The 26,288-nt window shown below is 32.2% G+C and overlaps 2 protein-coding genes across 2 annotated transcripts; both read left to right on the top strand.

The window, feature by feature from the left end:
- The first annotated feature begins 10 nt into the window (after positions 1 to 10).
- LOC129798139 (uncharacterized) lies at positions 11 to 9,418 on the top strand. The gene is made up of 2 exons (XM_055841127.1): positions 11 to 78; positions 8,916 to 9,418. The coding sequence occupies exons 1-2, from the start codon at positions 11 to 13 to the stop codon at positions 9,406 to 9,408; spliced, it is 561 nt and encodes a 186-aa protein (XP_055697102.1). The 3' UTR covers positions 9,409 to 9,418.
- Positions 9,419 to 13,971: 4,553 nt separating this feature from the next.
- Positions 13,972 to 14,736, top strand: LOC129798140 (uncharacterized). The gene is made up of 3 exons (XM_055841128.1): positions 13,972 to 14,244; positions 14,316 to 14,463; positions 14,534 to 14,736. The coding sequence occupies exons 1-3, from the start codon at positions 14,140 to 14,142 to the stop codon at positions 14,596 to 14,598; spliced, it is 318 nt and encodes a 105-aa protein (XP_055697103.1). The 5' UTR covers positions 13,972 to 14,139; the 3' UTR covers positions 14,599 to 14,736.
- The last annotated feature ends 11,552 nt before the right edge of the window (positions 14,737 to 26,288 follow it).

A 26,288-nucleotide genomic window follows, 5' to 3' on the forward strand; every position in this document is an offset into this window, starting at 1 on the left:
CAATTCTCCAATGTGCCTCCCAACGTCTCACCTATTTAATCATCTTTCATCACATTGCTCATTTGAACCACTCCTCGGGTGAGTTTCTGCACAAGGGGGGCATATAACTAATGAAAAGAAATTCTCTTTTAAAAATTATAATTATTGTTACAAATGATTTGATTGGAAATGTACTGGAACATTAAAAAAGGCTAGAATATTTATTTAGCACAGGCATGTACTAAAAAGAATGGGATATACATTAGCAAAGTTTTACTTAAAATTTTTTTAAACAAAACTGCAGCTAGACATTTTTTGTGGAAATTTTAATTGGTGGAAAATCCACAGATATTAGGAATGTGATGTTTTGTACTAAAACTCAGATATGTTCTACTTCTTTTGTATGTAAAAAGATTGCATTTTACAAGTACAAGGATAAAACGATCTATATAACTATTTTAATGAAAAATTATAAAGGTAAGTTTTTTCCTGACCATTTTTTAGTACATGATTGATGAGTGTTCTAAAAAAGTCTAGGGGAAACTGGGGCACCACCAAACAGGGGTACCACCAAACACTGCGATTTTTTAAACAGGTATAAGATTTCAGAGAATGAGACTTACATGAAATCATAGATACTATAGGGATGCTTGTCCAGAGAAAGAATGACCCACATAGTTCAAGTAGTTTAGAAATAATAATCTTTTTTCGCAAAATTGTGAGATTTTGATAATTTTAGTCATTTATATATCTACCCGGAAAATAAAACTGAAATAAGTTACATCAAATTTCACTACACCAGTACTTTCCTACATGTTTTGGGATACTATTTATGTGTCTACTAAAGAAATTAATGTTCACATTTTTTTAAAACAATATAAAATCCATCACAAAACAGAGTTTGGGGCACCAACAAATAGGCAAATTTCTCACAATTGCAGATGTCGCGAGCGTAGCATGAATGGCAAAATTTTTCCTCTTATCTTTCTTACTCTTCATCTCCCTCTTTGTTCGATTTCAGAAATTTATATCCATTTATGGGATTTTCATTCAAGACTCAGGAAAAATATAGTTTTAAGAATCCAATTTTGCATTAAATGATTCTTAATGAATCTTAAATGATTTTAATCAAGGATTGACGAATGATTTTTCGATTTTATTACAAATAATCAGAAGAGCGCGCAAAATTTGAACTTTAGATATAGTGTTTGCCACGATTTTAGTGGCGCTGCTTTCCAGTCCGAAGTCGAAGGTTGTCAAAATGATGAAAAATCCATTGAAAAATATGTTCGGTGTACAGTGCTTTAGTTTTTTGCTATTTTGGTCACTCATTCTAAATTTTGCAGTGGTTTTTTGAGAATTATTTACATTTTCAATACCTTCTTTATAATTAAGAGTTGTGGTGAATGCCCAAAATAACTTTAATGGGTGAGAAAAACAGGTGTTTTTTGGTGCCCCAGAAAGTGTTTATTGATACCCCGGGTGGTTGGAAAAAAGCGAAAAATGCATGGTGATACAAATTTTCCTTTTTACGGAAAATTGAAGTGCTTCACATCATCCTTTTATACATTAATATGCAGCCTATACCTAAGACTATAACATGGGGTGAGCAACATTTTTCTAAAATTCACAGTTTTCTTAGGAAATTCACTCAAAATCGCATCTTTCAAAAGTGTTTGGTGGTACCCCAGTTTCCCCTATTATGAAGTTCTAGAAAAGTCTATTATGCAGAAGCACATGAGAGCATTCATGTACTAAAAAATGCTCAAGAGGTAGACTTCTGCTTTTTATTTTTCATTGAAATAACATTATTATGGATTATTAATATTTTTAAAGTCACTAGAAGTTAAACGACAAGAGATAGAGACCTACAATCTTCGTGTAATCCATCGTACAAGAATTCAAGACATTTTATCGACTCTTTTCTCTCAGGCATAATCATAATATTCAATCAATAACTGTCCGTCCGGTTGTTATCCCGTCTACAGCCTTAATGGCTAGAGATAGAGACTTCGGAACTTCGAGCGATTCCCCTATAAGTCGACCCTGCGATTATTAACATGCCTCACACTTTGCGTCCATCCCTCGCCGACTTTTTCGTTTTTGGATACGCTTGAGAGATTCTAGACGGACATTTTGTACGTTGAATCGTTCCAAATAAGGGCTTTTCAAATTCAAAGGTTAAAATGATTTTATAGAGCTTAGTTTTTTACTGAATAATGGTGCTATTCCGATGAAAAAATGATCAATCATGTTTTTTAGCATACTACTGTTCTTAAGTACTAAAAAAGACCATGACTGTTCCCACATGTTATTTCAATGAATGTCAGATGGTATTGTGTTCGGGCGAAAGCTTGCTCGGCAGCAGGAATATTCGAATTCGGATTTCGGAATGAAAATTCATTCGGAATTAAAATAATTAATTAATTTTATCGATTTTCCAACCGAATTCCGAACTTGAATATACCCGCCCCCGAGCAAGCTTTAACCCGATCACAATGCCATCTGACATTCAGTCAATGTGGCGTGACTTGTTATGTTAGGCTTTGTGGCATGATAGAGTTGGATCGTCGGAAGTTGACGAATTAAGCCTCGAGGGCGGGGTTTCCTAGGTTTTCCCTGAGTTTTCGCGTGAGTGCTTAGTGTTGCAAAGTTGGTAGGCAATATTAATAATCTCTATTTATTAGTAGATATTTTCATTGAAATAACATGTGGGCACAGTCATGGCCGTTTTTAGTACTCGAGAACAGTAATGTACTAAAAAAAAATATGCTCATTTATTCATTGGAATAGCACCATAAGGCCATGTTTGGGAATGGTCTTGGAAAACCTGACAAATCCAAACCGGTATTCAATCAATAAGTAATTTTTATCTGAATATCAATCGCAATTTTGAAATGATATCGTAATTTTGGATGATCTATTGAGTGATTTCTAAATCGGTTTAGATCTGTTTGAGATATAGCATCGAAGTCACAGGTTAGAGCATTTCGCAAAACGTTTGAAGCTTTTCCACTTCTTTTTTTTAATGTTTAGATTTACTCAAAAAGCATGATTTTCGATTGTCATGGTAAAGTAATACTGTTCTATGTGTTTTAGTCCTGTAGTACTAATTTTTTATTTTATTTTTTATTTTGGTTTAGTGATGCTCTAGTTTGATTACTTTGAAGCCTTTGGACCTTTTCACTCTGCTCGAGTTTCTCTCTGATTTCTCACGTCACCTCTATTCCAGAATACCAATTTAATTCTTTTGCATATTCAACACACCTTTGCCATCTTAACGGCGTATTTTGTCCAAAAAAAATCAATTCTCTTTTTGGTTGATGACGTAAAAAAATGGGTCACTTGCATTAAGATCAACCAGAACTGGTGAATGAGAAACTTAAATGAGATAATTTCTTCATAGATTTTTGTCAAGTTTGTAAATAACAAGGCGTCAGTATGGCAATTATCGTGAGATCACTATCATTATCGTTCCAACACGATCACCCAGGTATTTGATTAAACCAGAAGCCGCAAGATTGGTATTCTGGAGTGGTGATCGTTCTTGCCGTTCCTTCTTCTCAGACTTGAAGATCTTTCACAAAACTCGAGTCGCCGAGATGATCTCGCGCATGAGGACACAGGTCAGTTACTCGTGTGATTACATCAAGAGACCATACCAATCGCGATCAGTCCGCTTAAAAGGCCACGATAATGCTGCGGGAGAGTGTCAGTGAAAAATTTCTCTAATCACCTCGTGTGTGCATCTCTATTGAGCAATAGAGAATAATTAAAATAAAAGTGTACATAGTAGACGCAACAAAGGGAAAAAAAATAAAAGTTTAACAAAATAATTCAAAAGACAATTGAAAGCTGAAAAAAGTGGAGTTTCATTGATTCTCTTCCAACCATCCTTCGTCTTGGCGATTGCAATCGATCATCATGAAGTAATCATAACCACGCATTTTCATGTTATACTCTTCTTTTGTTGTTGAGCAATTATAATTGCACCAGCAGCAGTGAGAAAGTTTCATCATCTTTGGACACACTAAGAGTGTTGTCTTGTAGCATTATCTTTAAATACTTTTTCACACACTCGAGTTTCACAGTGAATTGCAGATAGTAACGAACATAAAAAAAAACAACTAAATGAAGAACATCTACGGCTGTGATATGAAAGTTTTCTAAATTGCTATTTTATGATCTTATAGTTTCTTGGAGATATGACGGTTAATTATGGTGATTACGGACGATTGGCAATTTATTAAAAAGATACGATAATTCAAGGGCATAGATTACAGTGCGCAGAATATGTTACGATTTATTTACTATCATAAAATCATAGTTTTCCTACACTCGAAAGAGATGTTTAATGTTGAAATAAAGAACTGCTCACGTAAGGTGAAGTCTTTTGAGGGTCACCAATTTAATACACTCGCATTCGATAATTGACATAATTGATTTTCTGCCAGGAAAGGCATTTTACTTATTTTGATAATCTCAATGATAAGAGACAAATAGCCCAACGGACGTAGAGATAGTTTTTGGTGTCCTTCTCTCGCTTCGTGGAGGATTGTGCAGAGATTATTCACAAAGTTGCATACGAAATGTTTGACATGGTGTCAATTTTGATAAAATTTGCCTTTATTCACTTTCCTAATTTGAATTTTAGATGGAAAATTCTTTTCTTGAACAGTTACACAAAATAAGAAAATAAATTTTGTAATGATTTAATGTAATGAATTTAAATTCAGTGATCGTTAAATCGCTTTTTTTGGAAGCGTTTCCCAGTGTCTCCCTAATAAAATGAAATTTTGTCATCATAAACATCCATTAAATTGTCAAAAAGACAAAATTTGAAAATATGAACATTCTATCTCTTGTTTAATACATAGCATTGTCTTAATGGTATTATGCCTTTGTAGAACTTAAGACTTATCATTCATTTAGTTTGTGATTTCTCCATGAAATTTTGATCTATAATTGTATTTTAAATTGAAAGAAAAGTTAGGGGACGTGTGCCAAATTTCGGCCAGCTTCTAATTTCGGCCACTTTGTGTGTAATTTCGGCCATGGAAATAAATAAATTAAAATTATGTATGTAATCTTCGAATAGTCAATGAATGCATTTTGCTATTAAATATTTATTCATTTTAGGATGTATTAACACACAGATCGTTAAATTTTAGGTATAATTTGAATTTAAATTGCGCTGTAAAAACTCAGTGTGGAAAGAGTCTTACAAAAAATGGGACTGATCGATTGTGTTTTTAGCAGTCTTATGATTTGTGGTGAAGTGCAAAAGGTTTTGCTTCGGTGCTTTTCATGAAAATTGATTAATTTTCATTAAAGATTGTTTCTGTTTATGTTAATAGTGAATCAATCTTTAAATTTCGGGTAAGATTTCCCAGCTGGATCCTGTATTTTGCGTAAAAAAGTAGATACTTTGTGAGCGTCTCTCCGGTGAGGTAGTGTTGCCTATTCCGGCAACATTTTTTGCTTACCTAAATTTCTTATTCATTTTATGTTTTTTTTCAATTTCTGAGTTCTATAATGTCCAGAGAAAAAAACCATGGCTTCTATGAAAAAGATGATGTAGAAAAGGCCTTGGAAAAGTTCAGAAAGGGCAAATTGCTATGGGAATCTGCGTGTAAATTTGAGATGCTACTCTTCAGGTCTTCAAGACAAATTACGCGGAAGATCTCAGGGCTTGTGGGTCGTATAAACGTATTAAACTAAATATTAAACTAGTTCCGTTTGACGTTTTGAAATTTTCTATCCGTTGCGTCACAAAAGGTGGTCAGAAAAAACGTGGCCGGAATTTCAAACAAAGTGGCCGGAATACTACCCAAAGCAATGTCCAAATTATTATTAATTTTTCAATATTTTAGGAAGTGATTTAAAGAAAACAAAGATGATAAACTATTTTTCAAGGTTCCACACAACCTTCCCGAAATGGAAGTAACAAGAAATATCAATATGAATTAAAAATATTGCATTTCAAATTTAGGACTTCGGTGCTTATATGCAATTATGCGGAAATTTGGCACACTTACCCTAAAAATTGGGAGGAAGAGGAAGTGTGACAAATTTTAGTATATTTACTAAGAAACACCAAAGTCTGAAATTTGAAATGTAATATTTTTAATACATTTTGAAATTTCTTGTTACTTTTATTCCAGAAGTGTTATTTGAAACCTTGAATAGTAGTTTATCATCTTTGGTTCCTTTGAATTATTTCCTAAAATATTGAAAAATGAATAAAAATATAGATATTGCCGACATTGCTTTGTGTAATATTTCGGCCACTTTGTATGGAATATCGGCCACCTTGTTTGTGACCACCTTTTTTGTAGGAACGGATAGATAATTTCAAAACATTATACTGAACGAGCTTAATGTTTACTTTAATATGTTTATTTGACTCAGAGATCCTTATGATATTCCATGTTATTATATCGTGAAGAGTTGATCTTGGTACCCCAAATTTACGCGCAGAGTCCCACAGCGACTTGCCTTTCCGGAACTCTTTCGGAAATCTCTTTAAGGCCTTTTCCTTTTGATATTTATGATATAGACTATGCTTTTTTCTTTTTTTGTGCATTTTACGGCCTTAAAATAAAAAAAAAATGATCTGAAACGAATAAGATTTTGAAGAAGAAAAAGTTTTGGCCGAATTAGTAAACACATTAACCTCACTGGGAGAGACGCTAATGAAATGTTTATTTTTTACGCGAAATACGTGATTCAGCTGGGAAATTGCACTGAGGATCTAAAAAACGATTCACTATTAACATAAATAAAAAAAATTGATTGAAGATATTTTTTACTGCACCACAAATCACAAGACTCTTACACAATTTCAATTCAAATTAGGGGAAAGTACTCTCCCTTCGAACGTTCATGCCTTCGAATAATGTGAATTTTCTTTAAATTTTCCTAAGAAAATTAAACATTTCTATTAAATATTATTTAGCTTATTATCAATTATTGATAATTATGTGAAAATCATGTGGAAATCTCTTAGGAAAATAAAAGAAAATTCACATTATTCGAAGGCATGAACGTTCGAAGGGAGAGTACTTTCCCCTATACCCAATTTCTTACATATTTTTGTATTAGGGTAAGTGTGCCAAATTTCGGCATAGTTGCATGCAAGCGCCAAAGTCTCAAGTTTCAAATGTAATATCTTTAATAGAAATTGATTTTTTTCATTCCTCACAGTAAAAACAATTTGGCTGCTTTACCATGATTTTCATTGTAAATTTTACTTTAAACATCATATCGTGTGTACTAATACACATTTGTGTAATTTGTACACATTTTGTCTGAAAACTGTGTAATTTGTACACCTTTTATTTGAAAAATGTGTAATTTTACACGAAATATGTAACAAAATATACAAAAATGTGTAATCATTCCCAGTTGATTACACAGTTTACAATTACATAAAATTTAAATTACACATTTTCAGATAACACGTTTTGTTGAAATACATAATTTGTGTAACTTTACAAGAATAATCGTGGTAAAAAAAGCAAACCAGCGATTATCCTTGTGTTTTTTTTTTACTGTGCTTCTACTTAAGGAGTGTTGCTTAGAACCTTGTAGACAGTTTATCGTCTTTATTTTCTCTAAAATCATTCTTAGTACATTTTAAAATGAATAAAAATGTAGACATAGCTTTGGTGCTCTATTTCGGCCACCTTCATTCTCATAGTTTCTTGCCCTTCGGGAAGTCTTCCAATGCCTTTTTTACGTCATCTTGTTTGTCGAAGCTACATTTTTTGTTATTCTTTTGAATTGTATAATCTCTAAAGTATGTAAAGACTAAAAATTCATGGAAATTCGAGGAACAAAAAAGGTGGCCGGAATTGCAAGCTGGCCGGAATTTGGCACACTTATCCTACTATATTTCAAAAAAAGAAGAAAATATTTATAAGAACTATTGAATATGCGAGGATCTAATCCATAATTTTTATTAATTTTTTTGTATGGCCGAAGTTACACTCAAAGTGGGCGAAATTTAAAGCTGGCCGAAATGTGTCACAGTTGCTCTAGGTAGCTTTAAAACTTTGTGGAGATTCGTTTATACGGATTTTAAATTTAAAACCTAAAAGGCCATATGGCTTAACTTCTCTTAATACTTATCAGACAAGTTTTTTGAAGAATTTAAGTTAGGATTAGATATTATCACTAAATGCCCTTTTAGATTATAGAATTGAAAAGAAAAGAAAAACAATAAAATTACTTGTTATTTGGCATTTTGAGACTTTCAGGAACTGGACTAAGCTTTTATTCTTAAGATCTTTGTAGAGTCTCTGAATAAATTAATTAAAGAGAAAACTTGTTCGTAAATTTTTGTTATTCACTGTATTTCGCGAGCTCATCATTGCAAAGTACTGTGATGATGTTTATGATTATTTGCATAGAAAGTAAATTCTCGCACACGAGTTCAGTGTAATACAATATTATTTCTTAATTACTTCCTCCGTGTTTTCTTACTTCTTTATCCTAAAACAGTACGTCGTAAACTGATTGCAATTTAGACCATAAAATAAAATTTTCTTTGTGACATTTTGCTCCTGAGAAATGAGATTTTATGACGTCCCAAAAAATTCCTTCACCTCTTTTGAGACTTTCAGATGTCTCAGGTGCAAATTGTTCATAATTAATGTAAAAATGTATGTGAAATTTTTGGAAGAGAGCATTTTCGTTCAAAAATTGCCGTTATTGCAGCAATGATTTTAGCAATTTCACTTATAAATTCCACGAATGCGTTGTCCGGCATTTATTTGAAAATATACAAAAAGGTTGATGAACTTTCTGCGAGGTGTTTGAGCATGGAGAATGATAATGTTGATGGTAGCAATAAAATAAATTGAAGAGAATTTTCATGCAAAATTAAGGTTTATTAATTGGTTTTTTTTGCACTTTTTGGATTTTTGTTGCAGTTTCATCACCATTTTCCTGATTATAGCTATTGCACAGGCTCAGGCCAAAGACGCGGTGAATGCAGCAAAACATCCGCAATTAACTGTTTTAAGCAATTTCGGTGACCATGAACATCAACTCAATTATCCAGAATTGAAGATCACGGATCAAATGACAAGGGAATTGCCAAGGCCCATTTTTGGAGTTGGCACGAAGACACCAATTAATGGGAGATCTTTGAAATTCAAGAATCTCACAGAGGTATACAGAGTTCCCAGAGAAGAAGATGAGGATTTCCAGGGTGCTTTGAAGGAGGCCGCCTATGAAGGACTTCGGGCTATGTCAGAATATTACGACAAGATTGAACCAGAGCTCCTTAGAAATGGATCAGTATTATCAGTGGATGATCCTGCTGCATTTCTGTGGAGATTTAGTGCTCCTCAATCAGTAGAAGACCATTCTCGAGGGGCTTACGCTGCCCTAGTTGCAGCCAAAAAAATTCAAGAAAGGTGAGTTATTTATAATTTTAAATTAAACACTATAAATAAAGAGGTTAATATGGATCGTTAGGTTATGTTACGCTGGCATTAAAAATCCGAAATTATTTTGGGTATAAATGCCCAATATATTTTGGAAAAAAATTCAAATTTAAAAGATCAAATTGTTAATAAAAATTGATGGGGAGTTTCGCAGATTTTGTCATTCGAAAATTGAGCTGTTTTTGTGGTTACGCCCACTATAACCTCACATTTCTTAACCTAAAAAACAATAATGAGAGTGAATTTGCATTAAGGGAAGTTCTAATGCTAAATTATTATTACCCGAACTCCACATTTATTTAGGGGAGGATAGAGCAGTTTTAGACGAGGTACTTCAAGTTTCCACAATTTTACTCTTCGACATTAAGAGGAATAGGTTGAAATCTCTATATTACTAGAGTAGGGTAAATGTCTTAATTCAAAACCATTTCCAGACGCTTTAACTTTAACAGAAGGTTCAACACATTAAGTTCAATTTTTTTTTTCTGAAGAGAATTACATAAATTTGCTCCTTAACTCTTCTAGAATGTTACTGTTTAGTGAAAATTCTTTAAATATAACTTGAAAACTTCTTAAATACAAGAAAAACACAGAAGTGCAAAATGCTTCTATTGGAAACAAATTAATCCAAATGGAGACAAGGGAAATTTTCTAATTGGAGACAAACAGTGTAAGTGAAACCGCAACGAAAGTCTTCTAAAACCTTGTTTACTTAGAGTAATCCTAAAAAGTTAAAATGACATTCCGGAAATGTTAATTTTACCCTGCATTATTGATCCGAAATCGGTGTAAATATTATGCTTTTTAAGTGTATTATGGGTTAAAGTTACCCTTTTTCACGTTAATTTTACACTTAAAAGGGTATAAAATTAATATTAAAAAATGTTGATAAATTTTTACATCTAAAAAGTGTTAAAGTTCTGAGGAAAAAAAGTTAATCGCACCCTCTTTTTTTTCTCAGTGTTGAGTTGTTCTTGAGTGCAGGATTTGTACTTATTTCTGGTCTTTTCTCCTTTCCCATCTAAAGCAATAAGAAAATCCCTCCAAAAAAAATCATATTTCCGTGGTTTCCTATTGAAGCATTTGCAGACACTTCAGAAAACCCTTTTTTGTTCACAAAATAGGTAATAAATTTCATTTGAAAACTGCACGTACCGTTAACAATAAAGATTAGCACTTAATTTAACTAAATTTAGTCAGAAATATGACATAAATGTTAAACAAAACGAATAAACAACAATTACCTCATTGTGTTTTTCATTGGAAAACATGGTCGGTCGATGAAAAATTCGATGGTGAAAAGGTACACTTTTAATTTTTCTGAGAAATTAACAAATTAAAATTTGTGAATATGAGTGGATTTTTGCTTTATTTGGAGCAAAATTAACTAAATAATGAAACTGCGGTATAGAAAATATATAAATATAATAATTTAGTACTGTATTTATCATGAAAACAATGTCGTTTCCATTTAGAATAGAGAAAAATTTCCATTTGGAGCAAGTTTTGAATTAGCTTAATTTTTTTACATCAAATATTTTTACCGCAAATATTTTACAGAATAAAGATTCTCGAGAATTAGCCTGAATCTAGTTGGGTCCAAAGCCCTTAGTGTATGATAGTTCGGCCTGATCCTTAACTGCTAAATGTTACAGGCGAAATATCATCGAGGATCAGACTGAGTCTAGGGCTTAAGATAGTTTCAGATAATCCTTTACCGCCTATTTTGAGAACCTTAGTGGATCAGTTATAGAGCAGTGTCTCTATAACTGAGGTCTCGGGTTCAAAACTCGACAGTTGCAGATTTTTCAGCAGTCGTATCGAATTAGTCCTGTAAATAAATGAAAGATTAATGCCAATGCATTGGCAATGAACTGCCTAAAGAAGAGGGGCTAGTACAGAAACGAGTTCAACATGGAGGGATCTGTAGATACAAATACACATTCACTGCAACTGATCCAATCAAGGCTAGGAAGTGATCCAATTCATTCTTTATATTCTAAAGATTCTCGAGGTCCATCCTGAGTTTATGTGAATCTTTGTGTTATCTACATTATCATTTCATTGATCATAAAGCTACAACAAAATTTAGAAAAGGAATATGGGATTAGTATCTCAATGAAATGTCTCGCTTTTGGGGCAAATTAACGAACTGACTAATTCTTTCATAATACGGAAAGTGGAAATTAAAAAAGATAGAAATTTAAGAAGTAGGGTAAGTGTGCCAAATTTCGGCATAGTTGCATGCAAGTGTCAAAGTCTGAAATTTGAAATGTAATATTTTGAATTCAAATTGATTTTCTTTATTCTTTCTTCTTAAAGAGTGTTTCTTTTGGAACCTTGTAAAGAGTTTACCGTCTTTATTCATTCTAAAATTATTCTTAATACATTTTAAAATGAATAAAAATATAGACATAGCTTTGGTGCCCTATTTCTGCCACCTTCATTCTCATAGTTCCTTGCCCTTCGGGAATTATTCCAATATCTTTTTCACGTCATCTAGTTTGTCGAAGCTTCATTTTTTGTTATTCTTTTGCATTGTAAAATCTCTAGAGTACGTAAAATCTAAAAGTTCATGAAAATTCGAGGAACAAAAAAGGTGGCCGAAATTGAAAGCTGGCCGGAATTTGGCACACTTACCCTATGTTTAGTTTTTGATCTATAAAAATTTTGCCTTTTTTTACAATACTTCTTAGGTTTCTAGTGATTTTTACTTTTTTTTAAATCAAAATTGAAACATTAAAAAATTGTCGTTAATTTTTCATTTTTATATAAATTAATCAAAGACAAGGAATATAGCTATGAGAAATTTGATAAAACTTTCGTTTTTTAATCTTAAATAAAAATAACATTCCTTTATTAAAAATTCTTTTTTTTAATATAAGGGAAGAGCACCAGCGATCGGCAGTGTTTCTCGGATCGTCAGGTTAATACCACATTGTTGATCCAAATTAAATGGTTTTTTTTTTTTAAATTATTAGCTACTTTTTACCATTTAACTCTCACAAGAATACAGTGCATTAACTCAGATTTTACTTATAAAACCAATTTTCCCTGAGACATTTGATTAAATTTGTGATGATCCGAGGGACAGAATGCAAGTTGGCAATTATACATATATTTTTTATTAATTTATTGTAAAAATTAAAAATTCAAAAGCACAGAAATAGTTAAAGGGATTACTAATGTATCAATTAGCATACATAATAATACCAAATAATGTTTTTAGGATTATATTTTAAACTAAATTTGGAGCATGTCTCTTAACATTCCGATTCGGGGTACTCTTCCCTTATTGGAATAATAATTTTTAAATGAAATCAAGGGTGACATGATAACTTATTTTCGATAGTATCGACTGTCGATTCTGAAAACTTTAAGCGATATCTGCACTTCCTGTAAGTGATATAGATATTTATTAGCTGTCACATTCTTTTAAAAATGTCACTATGAATGGCTCGACAATGCGTAAAAAGTCGACATTCGCTTAATCTAACAGATATAGCTTTATCGATACTGTCGATTCGATAGTGTCGAAAAGTTATCAGTTTCCTGATGGAAACTGTCCCATTTTCGTGTGAGAAAGCTTTGTTTTATGTGACTTTTTGACAATGAAATTCGGTTTTGTCAAACCATAATCGAAAATTTCTGACCGAACTTGCCTCGCCTTCACCTAATTAAGAGAATCAAAAGCTTGTTATTATTGTCAATAGAAGGTTTCCGAAAGATTCAAATAAGGTTGTGGCAATTCTGAGAAATCTTAAGTGATGTTTTTGGACATAAGTCAGAACGACTTGGTATGGGGTTGGGATTTTCCAGATCTTCATCACAAGCCCTGGACATTCACCCAAAATTGGGAACATTAACATTGCTTGGCCTTTCCCCCTGTATACTCTTGTTCTTCACAAAAGTCTGGTTTCGAGTGTTTATTATTCTTGTTAAAAACTTGTGATATATTCATATATAAAATTTTATGCAAATCAAGACTAAAGATGATATTTTTTGTTCATACTGTTGATGACACGAAAAAAGCAATGAACTGTAAATACTATTTTGCGGTAATTTTTTATTAAAAATAATTTTTACAAAATTTATTATTATTGCAGTGTTAAGAGGTTAAATTTTTGTCAGAATTTATAATATAAATAATAGATAGTATAAATTAGAATGTACTATATCTCATTTACTTCCCCTGTCCTTCCATTGAGGCAACTTCTTTGGTTTCCTGCGTAAACACAAACAACATATAGCAACATTTTTGGTAAATAAGGTAAATGAATTGCAGAAAACTATCTGTGTTGGTCACATTTGATACGCGCCATACATACTAAAAGATTATACTATAATTTTGTATAATATCATGGCTAAAGGTACCATTGGTCATTGGATGTGATTCACAGAAATTTACCAACAAAAATGGAAAATTTCACAGACACTGTATCACATGAGACTCTCTTCAACCATTATTTATCAATCGAATACCATGAACTTCCTTCAAGGCAATCGGGTGAATAAAGAATCTGTATATATATGGGAAACGTGTATTCTCCCTGACATCGTCGTCCATCGCATTGTCTTCCTTATATATAAATCAGAGAAGTTTTGAGCTTGTTTCCAAAATTCATCAAGAACTTCAAGAGTAAACATCTAAAGAATTGTGTTCGTGATACTAAAATATAGTGTTAAATTTGTGAAAAGACCGATCATGAAGGTACTGCTGTGCATTTGTGTTCTAATGGCTGTGGCTTATGCCCTTCCTGTTGAGAAGGTGGCTGAAAAAGAAGGAGTTGTAAAATTTGCTCCAGTTGCAGTGAGTGTGAACTTAATCAGAATAATTTGTGAAGAATATTATTTTTATGAAGCTTCTTCCGGATTAAATAGGTAGCTGAAGATCATGCTGGAGAAGAAGGGGTTGATTTAGTTCCAGCAGAACAATTCGGATTTGGATATGGTCACTATGGAGGTTACGGAGGTTACGGTCACTATGGTCATGGTCATCATGGTCATTATGGTCATCATGGTCACTATGGTTAGTCCAATTGATGTAATTATTTATTTTCAAAATCGGAAAATTATCGATCAAATCCTTACTTAATTAGGACATGGACATCATGGATACGGAAGCCACTCCTTTTCACATTCATCCAGCGGATATTATGGATAAATTCGCAGCTTTACACTAGAATAGCTAAAGTATCGCCATTTACAAAGAATTTGGACCTTTTCAGAACAACTCCGAAGATGTATTATTTGAACATAATGTGACTTAAAGTGAAATAAAAAGCAGCATTTATGAATTAAACTATTTTGTGGCGTTATCTCTATAATTTTTGGCTTGACTAAGAAATACTGAATATTAGAAATGCAAAAGTCCGGCAACAATTCACAATTAAACAGTAATTTTTAAAACCATGTTAAAGTCTTTGAATTCGACATAGAGTGAACACAGCGGTAACCTAAGTGTTGTGTATGAAATTCGAATTAATAAGTTTCAAATTATCTATTTTGATTGTAATTGCACCTTAACAATGCTATTTATCTATTTTTTTGTTTGAAATGTCTGTTTAAGGAAAATGGTATTTAAACACGAAAATGATTTCAACAAGAGACAGATGATAATTGTCGGAAGTTGTGTACTGATAGGGGAGATCGAGGCAGATGAAACAGAAAATGAAATTTTTCCTACTAGGGGAAAGTGCTCTCCCTTCGAACGTGCATGCCTTCGAATAATGTGAATTTCTTTAGTTTTCGTAAGACATTTACACTAAATTATCACGGAATTATCAACAATTGATGATACGCCAACTAATATTTAATAGAAATGTGTAAGTCTCTTAGGAAAACCAAAGGAAAATTCGAATTATTCGAAGGCATGAACGTTCGAAGGAAGAGTACTTTCCCCTACTGGTAAATATTTTAATGGAATATGATTACACTGAGAGAAATCCGAAAAAGTTGAAATAACATTCCGGAAATGTTAATTTTACCCTGCAGTATTGATCCAAAATCGGTGTAAATATTGCCCTTTTTAGGCGTATTGGGGGTTAAATTTACCCTTTTTCATGTTATTTTACCTTTAAAAAGGTGTAAAATTAATATTAAAAAATATTGATATATTTTTACACCTAAAAAGTATTAAAGTTATGAGGAAAAAAAGTTACTCGCACCCTCTTTTTTCTCAGTGTATGAATATTTTAATGAATTATTCTGTTGCAGTTGCTCAGTATTTTTTTCTAAGGAAAATTGTAACACCTTGTAGTAGTGTCTGATTCTACCCCTGACTAATTTTACCCCAGTCTTCAAGCAATATTCAAATAAAATTTATTTCTGGGTCTTTGTTTCAATGAAATATGCCAAGAAAAATCTTCTTCTGAATATTCTTTAGTACATGTTTATTCTCAAGTGTTTCTACGTAATTGATTTTTCCTTGTATTGGTTCCTGTCACATCTGTTTGGTGGTTTTAGAACAAGGCGAGGATTAGGGAAAACAGTCGTGACAGGAACCAACACAAAGAAAAGTGGGTAATGCAGAAACACATGAAAACCGACATGTACTAAAAACAATGTTCAGGAGAATAATTTCCTCTTTTCATTTTCCATTGGAATAGTACCAATATGTAAGATTTCTTTTGACAATTCATTGGGTTGATTAAAGCTTTAATTATTACATAAAATTCTTATTGAAGATCCTGAAAACAATGATACACAGATTTGAAAATTATCGGTTACATTTCTAATGTCTGCAACGAGAATTCCGCGTCAATGTTCGAAAGGACTAAGAATAGTTATATCGATAACTTACAATCAGAACTTATGGATTTACATTATTCGATCTTGCAATTTATAAAGAAACTCAATAATATTTTCCTAAATTTTCAAGTAACTTTGAAATAAACTTCTAGAAGATAGATTCTATAGAAATTTCTACCGCTATGATCGGTCAGTTGGAAGTGGGAATGAGAATAATCAAATTTTTTTTTAATATATTTGTCTTTAGCTACTAGCTGTTTAGTGAAGCTAAATGACATTATGATTAGCCTTGATTACTTTTAAAAATAATTTCATTAGTTTGTTTAAACAGAGGAGTGACATTAGCCCTGAAAAATGCGACCAGTTTTAGTGCAAATTTTTTCCTGTTTTCGTACACATTTCACGAGATATTTCCAAAACTACGTAGGTTGCCAATTTGGGGTTTTCGGTTGCCTATTCTATATCAAATTTGCTTTTATTTTGTATTTGTATTATTTGCTAATTCATTCTACAAGGACAGAAATCACCTAATAAACTCAAAAGTTTTTTCGGCACGCTAGAAACATATGGGAAATATAGGAAACGTAATGCCCCTGATTTTAAAATTATAAAAGAAATAAGCCCAATTTGAAGATACCTTAATTTAAAGATACTCCCATTCCCCCTATCTTCTTTATTGTGACATTGTCAACAAATATTTCACGCAGTGTCGGCCAAAATCTCGAATACCAAAACCCGAAAACGAAAATCCCGAACGTCAAAATCCCGAAAAAACCAAATTTCCGAAAGCCAGAACCTTAAAAAGCTAAAATCACAAAAGCCAAAATCTCAAAAAGTTAAGATCGCGAAAATTCCGAAAGATGACTATTCCATAGATCTTTGACCTTTTCAGTTTTTTTTTCGTTCGGGATTTTCTCTTCCAGGATTTTAATCGAGACCCATGACACGATATTAATTTTCCGGATAGGTATTATTTAATATTTAAAAATTAATATTTACTTATTTTTACCAAACTACTGCCCAATCTGCTACAAACCTTTTAAAAATAAGATCTTGATTAAATCAATGTAGCTAAATTTTTAAAATTCAAACTGAAATTTTAGAAAGTATTGTTCAAATTATGTACTTTTATCTCTTTAAAAGTATGATTTAAAAAGGAAAAAGTAGAGAAAATATGCTTTTTCAATTTTCGATGTCCCTGCAACCCCTTAAATTGTGTTAGTTAAAAATACAGAGTTATTTCACAAACAAGAAATTGAGATTCTTTACAATCTTAGCTTTTTCAGATTTTAGTAAGAGAAAAGTGCCCATGCTTCGTACATGATTTCAAGTTTTGTAGACTAAATTTTTCTTATTTTTTCTAAATGTGACTTATCACACAAATACTTTAAAAACTTATTCTGAAACATAGGAAAAATTTAGTCATTGTCATTACAAAACTTGGGATTCAACGAAGCATTGGCATTTTCCCCTAAATGTTTATTTCTCTCACAAAATCATTTAAAAATTGTTTTTCTTTTATGTCGAAAGTTCCCGAAATTCAAAATTTTCATTGATGCAACAGATTTAAATTGGTAACTAGGACGAAGAGGAGATGGGGTTACATCGGTTACAGAGTTGGGGCTACATTAAAAATGTTATTTTTTGGAATATTGCTAAAGGAAGCTATAACTTGGCTTTATCATAATGCAATTAGATATAGGGGAAATTGGGACACCGCCAAACATGGGGCAACACCAAACACTGCGAATTTTTAATCAGATATTCGACTTCAGAGGACAAGACTTATAGAAATTTATAGGCATTATAAGGATGCTTAATCCACTGAAGAAATGGTCGACATCGTCGAGATAGTCCAAGTAGTTTAGAAATTAAAATTAGTGTTTCGTGCTACCCCGTATTTTGTAGTGCCCCAGGTTCCGCTATAAAACAATTATGAACCTAATTAAATTATGGCTAGGACTAGATCCAGCTTCCTTTAAAAATATGCGAAAAAGAGCATTTTTAATGTAACCCCACCTCCCCCACTTTATTGAAAAAGAAACTGTTATACCTCGATATTTGTTAAATTTAAAAATTTGAGAAATAATTAGATTTAGGAAAATGCCTTCCTAAGTGTTTATCGTTGAATAGGGCTTAAATTTGCATTACCATTTACATGCAGATGCCAAATTCCGGCCAGCTTGCAATTTCGGCCACAGTTTTTGTTACTCGAATTTCCATGAATTTTTAGTTTTTGCACACTCTAGAGATTATATATACAATTCAAAAAATAACAAAAAATATCGATTACACGAATAAGATGATCTGAAAAAGACATTGGAGAATTCCGGAAGAGGAAGGAACTATGAGATTGAAGGTGGTCGGAATAGGCAACAAATACTATGTCTACATTTTTATTCATTTTAAAATGTATTAAGAAAGAATTTAGAGAAAATAAAGACGATAGAGTGTCTATAAGCTACCAAGCAACACTACTTTTAAAAAAGTAGCAAAAAATTCAATTTATATTAAAAATATTACATTTCAAACTTGAGACTTTGGCGGTTGCATGCAACTATGCCGAAATTTGGCACACTTACCCTAACAAATATTAAATTGATAGAATGTGGATTACCTGATGCAATTTCTGTATTAATTTGTCGTATTTTTGCAATCCCAAATTAAATTAGTAAAGAAATAGAAGAATAATCTCAATTTAACCAAATATCTGGTTATTTCTAGTAAATTTTTTTTTTATTTTTTGTTTTTTTTTTTTTAATCGCGTTCGACTTGCGACAGAATCGGTGTTTTTTTCCTTATTTTTATACATACTGCAGACATCGAAGAACAAGTTTCATGAGCGATTTATTGAGGTAGTTTTTTTTATCTACCTATATACTATATGTTTTGCGAAAACTTCACTGTCAATATACATAAGTAATGATACGGTTATCTGGGGGTTTCCATCGATGACAAAGAGGTGGTAGCATGGTAGGATGGGCAAAAAAATCTTAATGTCAACAGTCGAATGGCGATTTATATAAATTCTTTTGTATGGTTATCTATTTTCGCATTTTTTAGTTTTTAGCAACTCCTCGTGCGCTAAACACCAAATGGTGGTAAATCCCACATAAAAACTTCATGGGACATTGACGTCTGATTTATGTATTTTCATTTAAAAGCCAAAATATTGTTTTAGGTAATTTTTTTTTCTGGCTGAATATTGTCTGAATCAGCAATACCAAGATATGATCATCTTATATATTCAGTAGTTTCTGCAAACTCGTTTAAACCTACGAGATATACACATAAATCGAATTTAAAAAGTTCATTGTTCTTTAGGAAATATATATATTTTTTTAGTGAAGTAAGTGGCTACATTTGTTAATTGTCTGATAATTTTTATGTTAGATCTTAATTGAAATTACCATAAAACTCTTAGGGTGTGTAAAATATGTTTTTTTTTGTTATTTGTTTTTCCATTTTACGATACAATTGAAATGATAAAGGAAAAAAAAATCAATTAAACCGCTGTTGATTTCAATAACCAAGAAATTACGAAGCAATGCTCTTTTTTGTATCGATTAGAAATCACATAAATTTCATTTTGAACGAGTATTATTACAAGTAGTTAAATTTTAGGGCGTAACATAAATTACGCGGACTGCACATTAGATGAGAAAAAATATCATGGTCGATTTGGTTCTTTCCTGCTTTACTAATATGTTTTAAAACTGCAAAACTTTAGTTTTAAAATGCAAAAATTGTAGGCAAAAGAGGGGAAAACATGATGAAAAACATGCAAATTGCAATTTTCTCTAAACCATCGAACCATTGAAATACATTTTGTTGACAATTTTCCATAACATTGCTTCCATTAACACTTTTCTCTTCCTCGACTGATGGTGCAACATGCTGCTTGTTTTTTTCTTTTATCTAAAACAATCTTTTGTGGTAATAAAGAAAATGAGAAAAAGCACCAAAAATTTCTCAAAAGATGTTGAAATAATTATCTCATTTTTTTTTCTTCATGTTTTCTTTGCTGATGTCATGGCTTTGGAGATGGTGATGGAGTTTCTCTTGCCGAAAAAAAATGCCAAGAAGATTGTTAAGCAGTTGTGAAAGATGAGAGAAATTTCTCTGGTACATAAATCGATCAAGGTTAATTCCAATGGTTTTTTTCGATGGTACAATTAGTTGTGGCTTGGGAGTATACAAAATGCTCATAACAAATTGCATTTGGACCATTTTCCGTCAATGCTTCAGCAGGTGCATTCGATTACAATCTCTTGCAGAGGGAAAGTTTCCAATACTCCAATAATATTCCACCTATTAATCTCTGGTATTAGCAAGAAGGTCACAAATGGGACAAGATTGTTAGAGACACTTTCACATTGCATCGCAATCTCATGGGCTTCTTTCTCTCCCCAATGAGAAGACACATAGAGAAAAAGCAGTGAAAGTTGAGTTTACTTTTTCATTCTAACAGCCCAACATGCATTTCCACTCATGGACATTTAACATTGGACATGCACAAAAATTGAGATCACCTTCTCAAGAGCGGTTGTAGGTCATTTCTGCAACTGCAGCACGTTACAGTTTAACTACCGTGTCTTTTAATCAGTACTTTCATCAAATTTCCTCTCATGTTTTCCATATTTTTCACTGTACCCAACTCTGGGTACTTTAGTTTCACAGGTTTCACATATTGATTGCTCTTTTTGTTCAAACAATCCCTTTACACAGAATCCAAAAAAAAAATCTACTACGCATTTAGTTCTTTGCCTTGTAATGGAATTTGGGAGTGCAAATTGTGTGAAAATGAACATCAATTAGCAGTATCCACTTAATTTCCATTAGATGCACATCTTAACGTGATTGGCAATTTGTTATGCAGATTGAGGAGCTTTTTGCTGTTTCATTCATGAAAATTTCAGGGTTAAAATTTGATCATGATCGTGATCTTCGGAACAAAAGATAAAATATCAAAGGATTGAATAGTCTTCATAAACTAGCAATATTCAGTATTTTCTCTTTCTTTATGGTTTTCTCATATAAGGCAGATTGTGGTCAAAATGAAAGTGTACACCACAATTTTACAAACACAGAAAAAAAAATTTTGTAAAAATGTTCGTAAATGTTTGTAAAAAATGGCCGTCAATTTGGCACCAAAAGGACTCTTCATGCTGTGGTATTTCTGATACGATACCTTGTCGTATAGTCGTATTGCTACTGCAAAGCAAAGAAAAAGGTTTGAGAATTCCTGAGGGGACTTACGAAATGCTTCTAAATCGTATAACCCACAAACAAGTTCGTAAAAGTTTGTATTTTTTTCACAAACATAGTTCGTAACATAATCATTTGACGAACATTTTTTGTACTTTTACAAACATTTTTTCGTAAATGTTCGTAAACACACAAAAAATGTTAGTAAAATTTTATCATTTGTTCGTAAATGTTCGTAAAATGTTCGACAGGAACATTTTACATTTCGTTTCTTTTTTTTTTTAAATCGTTCTTTAAAGCAAATGTATAGCCATACATTTCAAAATAGATAAAAAATATAGACATATGCAGCTTTGGGTAATATTTCGACCACCTTGATTCTCATAGTTCTTGCTTTTCTGGAATTCTTCCAAAATCTTTTTCACATCATTTTTTTTGTCGAAGCGACATTTCTCGTTTTTTGCATTGTAATATCTTTAGAATATGCAAAAACGAAAAAAATTAATGGAAATTTGAGGAACAAATATGTGGCCGTAATTGAAAGATGGCCGAAATTTGGTACAGTTATGGAAAATATAAAAAATAGTAAGCATAGACCTATCCATATATTTAGCTAGTAGTAACTAGCTATAACAAACTATTTCATTTAGTAACTAAATGAAATAGTTGATCAATATCAGTTACAGTATCTTTTTCATTTAGTTATCATAACTAAATCAGGTTAGTAACGGGTACTATAACATATTAGTTCCAATAACTAAATAAACGTGGTTGATACCCATCTTATTGACTGTAATAACTATATCATATTAGTTATGGTTACTATATGGCAGATGTGACGCAGATTTTGTTCAATTTGCTTCTTCACTTTAAGAACGATGACTAGCGATGAAGCATTTTTTCTAGACCTTCACCAAAGCATTTTAAAATGCTACTAGTATCCCTGTACCAAGTTATGTTTCGAAAAACTTTTGCAATGTATTATTGAAAACGCTTTTGTAGGCTTTTAGCCAATAACATTAACTACCACTATGCAAAATAAGAAACCGCTGTCACCAGTGGTTTGACAGCTATGCGCTCTGAAAGTTGTTGCATTTTTTTCCCTGTATTGAAAAAGTTGTCAGAACATTATGAAAATATAGGCCCATTTATTGTTATTAGTTGTGAGAACTAAAAGGAATTAGTGACCAATATTAGTTGGGATATCGATTTCATATAATTAACACAAGCAAATATAATTATGTGAAACCATTTATGAAATAATTTCCGCAACTTATCCACATAAATATTGCCATATGTTCTCACTATTAGTAAATTTATTATGAGTAAAATGTCTTGAGATTATAAGAATTATTTTAAATAGATTTGATAATAATCATCCCATCAACTAATTTTCATTAGTAATGATGTCTAAACTTTTCTAAGAGTGTAGGCGTTTTTAATATTTTTTAGTATATCTTTTTTTTTTCAACATATCATGCAAAAATTATGAATATTACATATTTATTGTGAGTGTTGCCTGGGCGGAACCCAAAAACCTTTTGGTAACACATTTATAGAAATTCTTTACCCAATGAGAGTGATATTCAAAGCCTTATTCCATAACAGAATTAAATATAGGAAATCCTGACTCTACTCAGGACTTAACTGGGAACTTTTCGCTATCTTAGTGATTGCTGTAACAGATCTAATGGGATACAACATACATTTACTATTCATTTGATTATTTTCTTAATTTTGTTAATAGCCTAGTATACATATTATACTACTATTGGAACCAGTGAACGGTGGGGAAGGGGGGTCAGCTCAGAAAATTCTAGATTCTTCCCATGGGAAGATGGGAAGAATCTAGAATTTTCTAAGCTAACCCCCTTTCCCCGACGTTCACCGGTTCCAATAGTAGTAGATAACCCGACGGATAACACATTCAATTCAATACATATTATATCTTTGGCTTTTAGACATTTTTAAAACTTGTATGAACAGTATGAAAATGATTGCTTAATTATTAAAGCCACATTATTGGCCGCCAGAGGTTTCTCAGCATTCCTCCTAACGATCTATTCCTATGACGATTCAACATGAATTAACTCTCATTCTCATTACTAAACCTAGTACCTATTACTAACCGTTTCTCAGCTTAAGCCGGGAGACGGATTAGTCCTAAACTTATCAAAATGTAATTTGATCGTTATTTTGATTATAAATACGTTAAACCGTCTCTCGGCTTGAGTCGTAAATGTTAGGGCAATAAGACGTAAATCTGTCTAAGGTATAAGTCTCATTATTAAAATTTTCTACGATGTCTTTTCCGAAGGGATAACTCACAGGCTAACACTAGGAACCACCCCTATATCAAATGTTTTTTTCTATATGGAGCTGCTTCAAGTCAAGGGCGATCAATGGGTCAAGTGGTAGAGCACTCGCTCTATATGCATGTGTCCCGGGGTTCGAATCCCCTTTAGGTCACCAAGAATTTTTCTGGCATTAATGGTGTTCAAATTGCATCCAGTGAGCTTCACTGCACTAGATTCCATGGGACATGGGAATGACAATCCCATCCCTGTATAAGAAAAAAACAATAATGAATGTTCCGAACTCCCCTTGTGGGAAGGCCTAAGTTTCTCCGTGGAACGTTGTGCCACTATTATTATTATTATTTATTTAAAGTCAGCTCTTAGACCCAGCTCACAGTTCTCAGAAGGAAAAGGTATTTTAGACAGAAAACTAGTAGGGTAAATGATCTAATTCAAAACCATTTCCAGACGCTTTAACTTTGACAGACGCTTCAATAAAATTAGTTCTTTTTTTTCTGAAGGAAACTACATAAATTTGCTCCTTAACTCTTCTAGAATGTTACTGTTTAGTTAAAATGCATTAAATATAATTTGAAAACTTTTTAAATACAAGAAAAATACAGGAGTGCAAAATGTTGCTATTGGAAACAAATTAATCCAAATGGAGACAAGGGAAAGTTTCTAATTGGATACAAACAGTGTTACTGAAACCACGACGAAAGGCTTCCAAAACCTTGTTGAGTTTGTTCTTGAGCGCAGGATTTGTTCTTATTCCTGGTCTTTTCTCTTTTCCCATCTAAAACAATAGAAAAATCTCTCCAAAAAGTCATACTTCCGGGGTTTCCTATTAAAGCATTTGCAGACACTTCAGAAAAAACATTTTTTGTTCACGAAATAGGTAATTATTTCATTTCAAGACTTGACGTACCGTTAACAATAAAGATTAGCAATTTAACTAAAATTATTTAGAAATATGACATAAATGTTAAACAAAACGAATAAACAACAGTCACTTTTTGTGTTTTTTATTGGAAAACATGGTCGATCGATGAAAAATTCTATGGTGAAAAGGTACACTTTTAATTTGTCTGAGAAATTAACAAATTAAAATTTGTGAATGTGAATGGGTTTTCGCTTTATTTGTCATGAAAACAATGACGTTTCCATTTGAAGTAGCGAAAAATTTCCATTTGGAGCAGGTTTTGAATTAGCTTAATTTACCCTAAGTACATTTGACCCTCCACGGGGATTAGTATTTTATAATAGGAGTTTAGTCCTGACTTTTAAGATATTTCGCGTAACGGTCGCGAATGCTAAAAACTTCCCCTATAAATCTATGTGTAAATGTGAAATTTGGCTTCAACTCAATCGGCTACATGCCAAGGGGAAGGGTGCTAGGAACAGTCTTAAATAAGAGAAACCAGCGCCGCCCGAGACACATCTATGCTATCAATTGAAATACCAATTAGTGTCTGAACTATTTTTACTAAATACTTCTTAATATTTTATTGCCTTATATTTTCCCTAAACCGAAAAAAAATACGGTTTACGAATATCTATACTTAAAATCTTAATTAAAAATAAAGTGTTGTTATTCTGAGACACTGGAATGGAACCATAGGTAGATTGAGGCTATAATACGTACACCATGATCCTTAAACATCCCACCTTGTACTGCATTGCAATTCCACCGCAAAATGGTAATCCATATTCAAATAAAAGTTTATTAGCATCTTATATTGATTAATTTTCTTGAAATAATCAATAGACGTATTAATCGAGGATCTTCTCGGTAGTTTACTGAAGCATTTCGCTCATGACTATCACAGATGCGCTCAAGGGAATTAAACAAGATATTCAAACGAGTTTCAATAGTCCATAACTCTTTTTCGTTTCGATTTTAGCATTTGATTCATAATAATTGATGGGTTTGTTTACGAGTTTTTTTTTTCTAAATAAGATTTGAGACATTAGTTTTCAATGTTTTTTTCTCTTGCTAATATTGTGAGGTATTTATTGAAGGCTTTGACTCATTTTAATGTGAGATGCTTTACATTAATTCACATGGGTTGAGGAAATTAGAGTTAAATGACCACATAGAGTTTGGCAGAGTCATTTATTTTCCTTTTTTGTTTTGGGTGTTTTTTTTATCACAATGCGTGAGTTGTATATAATTACGAGGATTTTCTAGGTCAGGGTTTCAGTATCACGTTTTTTTTTTGGAGAGCAGCTGAAGTTGAAGAAAATTTTGCAGAGAATTTTGTCTTAAATTTCATATTTACTAAAGATTGTATGTTTGTGACAAAGAGAAAGTTTTAAATCATTTCTCTATTTGCTGACTTCTCATTGAACATGATGTTCGGTATTGCCGTTCATGTAATTTGATGGACATTGACGATGATCGTTAAAGTTTATATGGCTCAAAAGAGTGTCATTGTCAACAGCACTGAATTGTTTTGAAAATTAATTTTGAATTTTAATTTATCGATAGTAAAAGTTTCTCCTTGGTTGAAATTTTCTTTCTCAATATAGCGAATGTCTCACAAATTGTGGTGCTTCGAAGGTATTATTTTATTAATTTCTAGTATTTACATTTTGA

This window comes from Phlebotomus papatasi, chromosome 1, assembly GCF_024763615.1.
Source record: "Phlebotomus papatasi isolate M1 chromosome 1, Ppap_2.1, whole genome shotgun sequence".
In the NCBI taxonomy this organism is placed as follows: Eukaryota; Metazoa; Arthropoda; class Insecta; order Diptera; family Psychodidae; genus Phlebotomus; species Phlebotomus papatasi.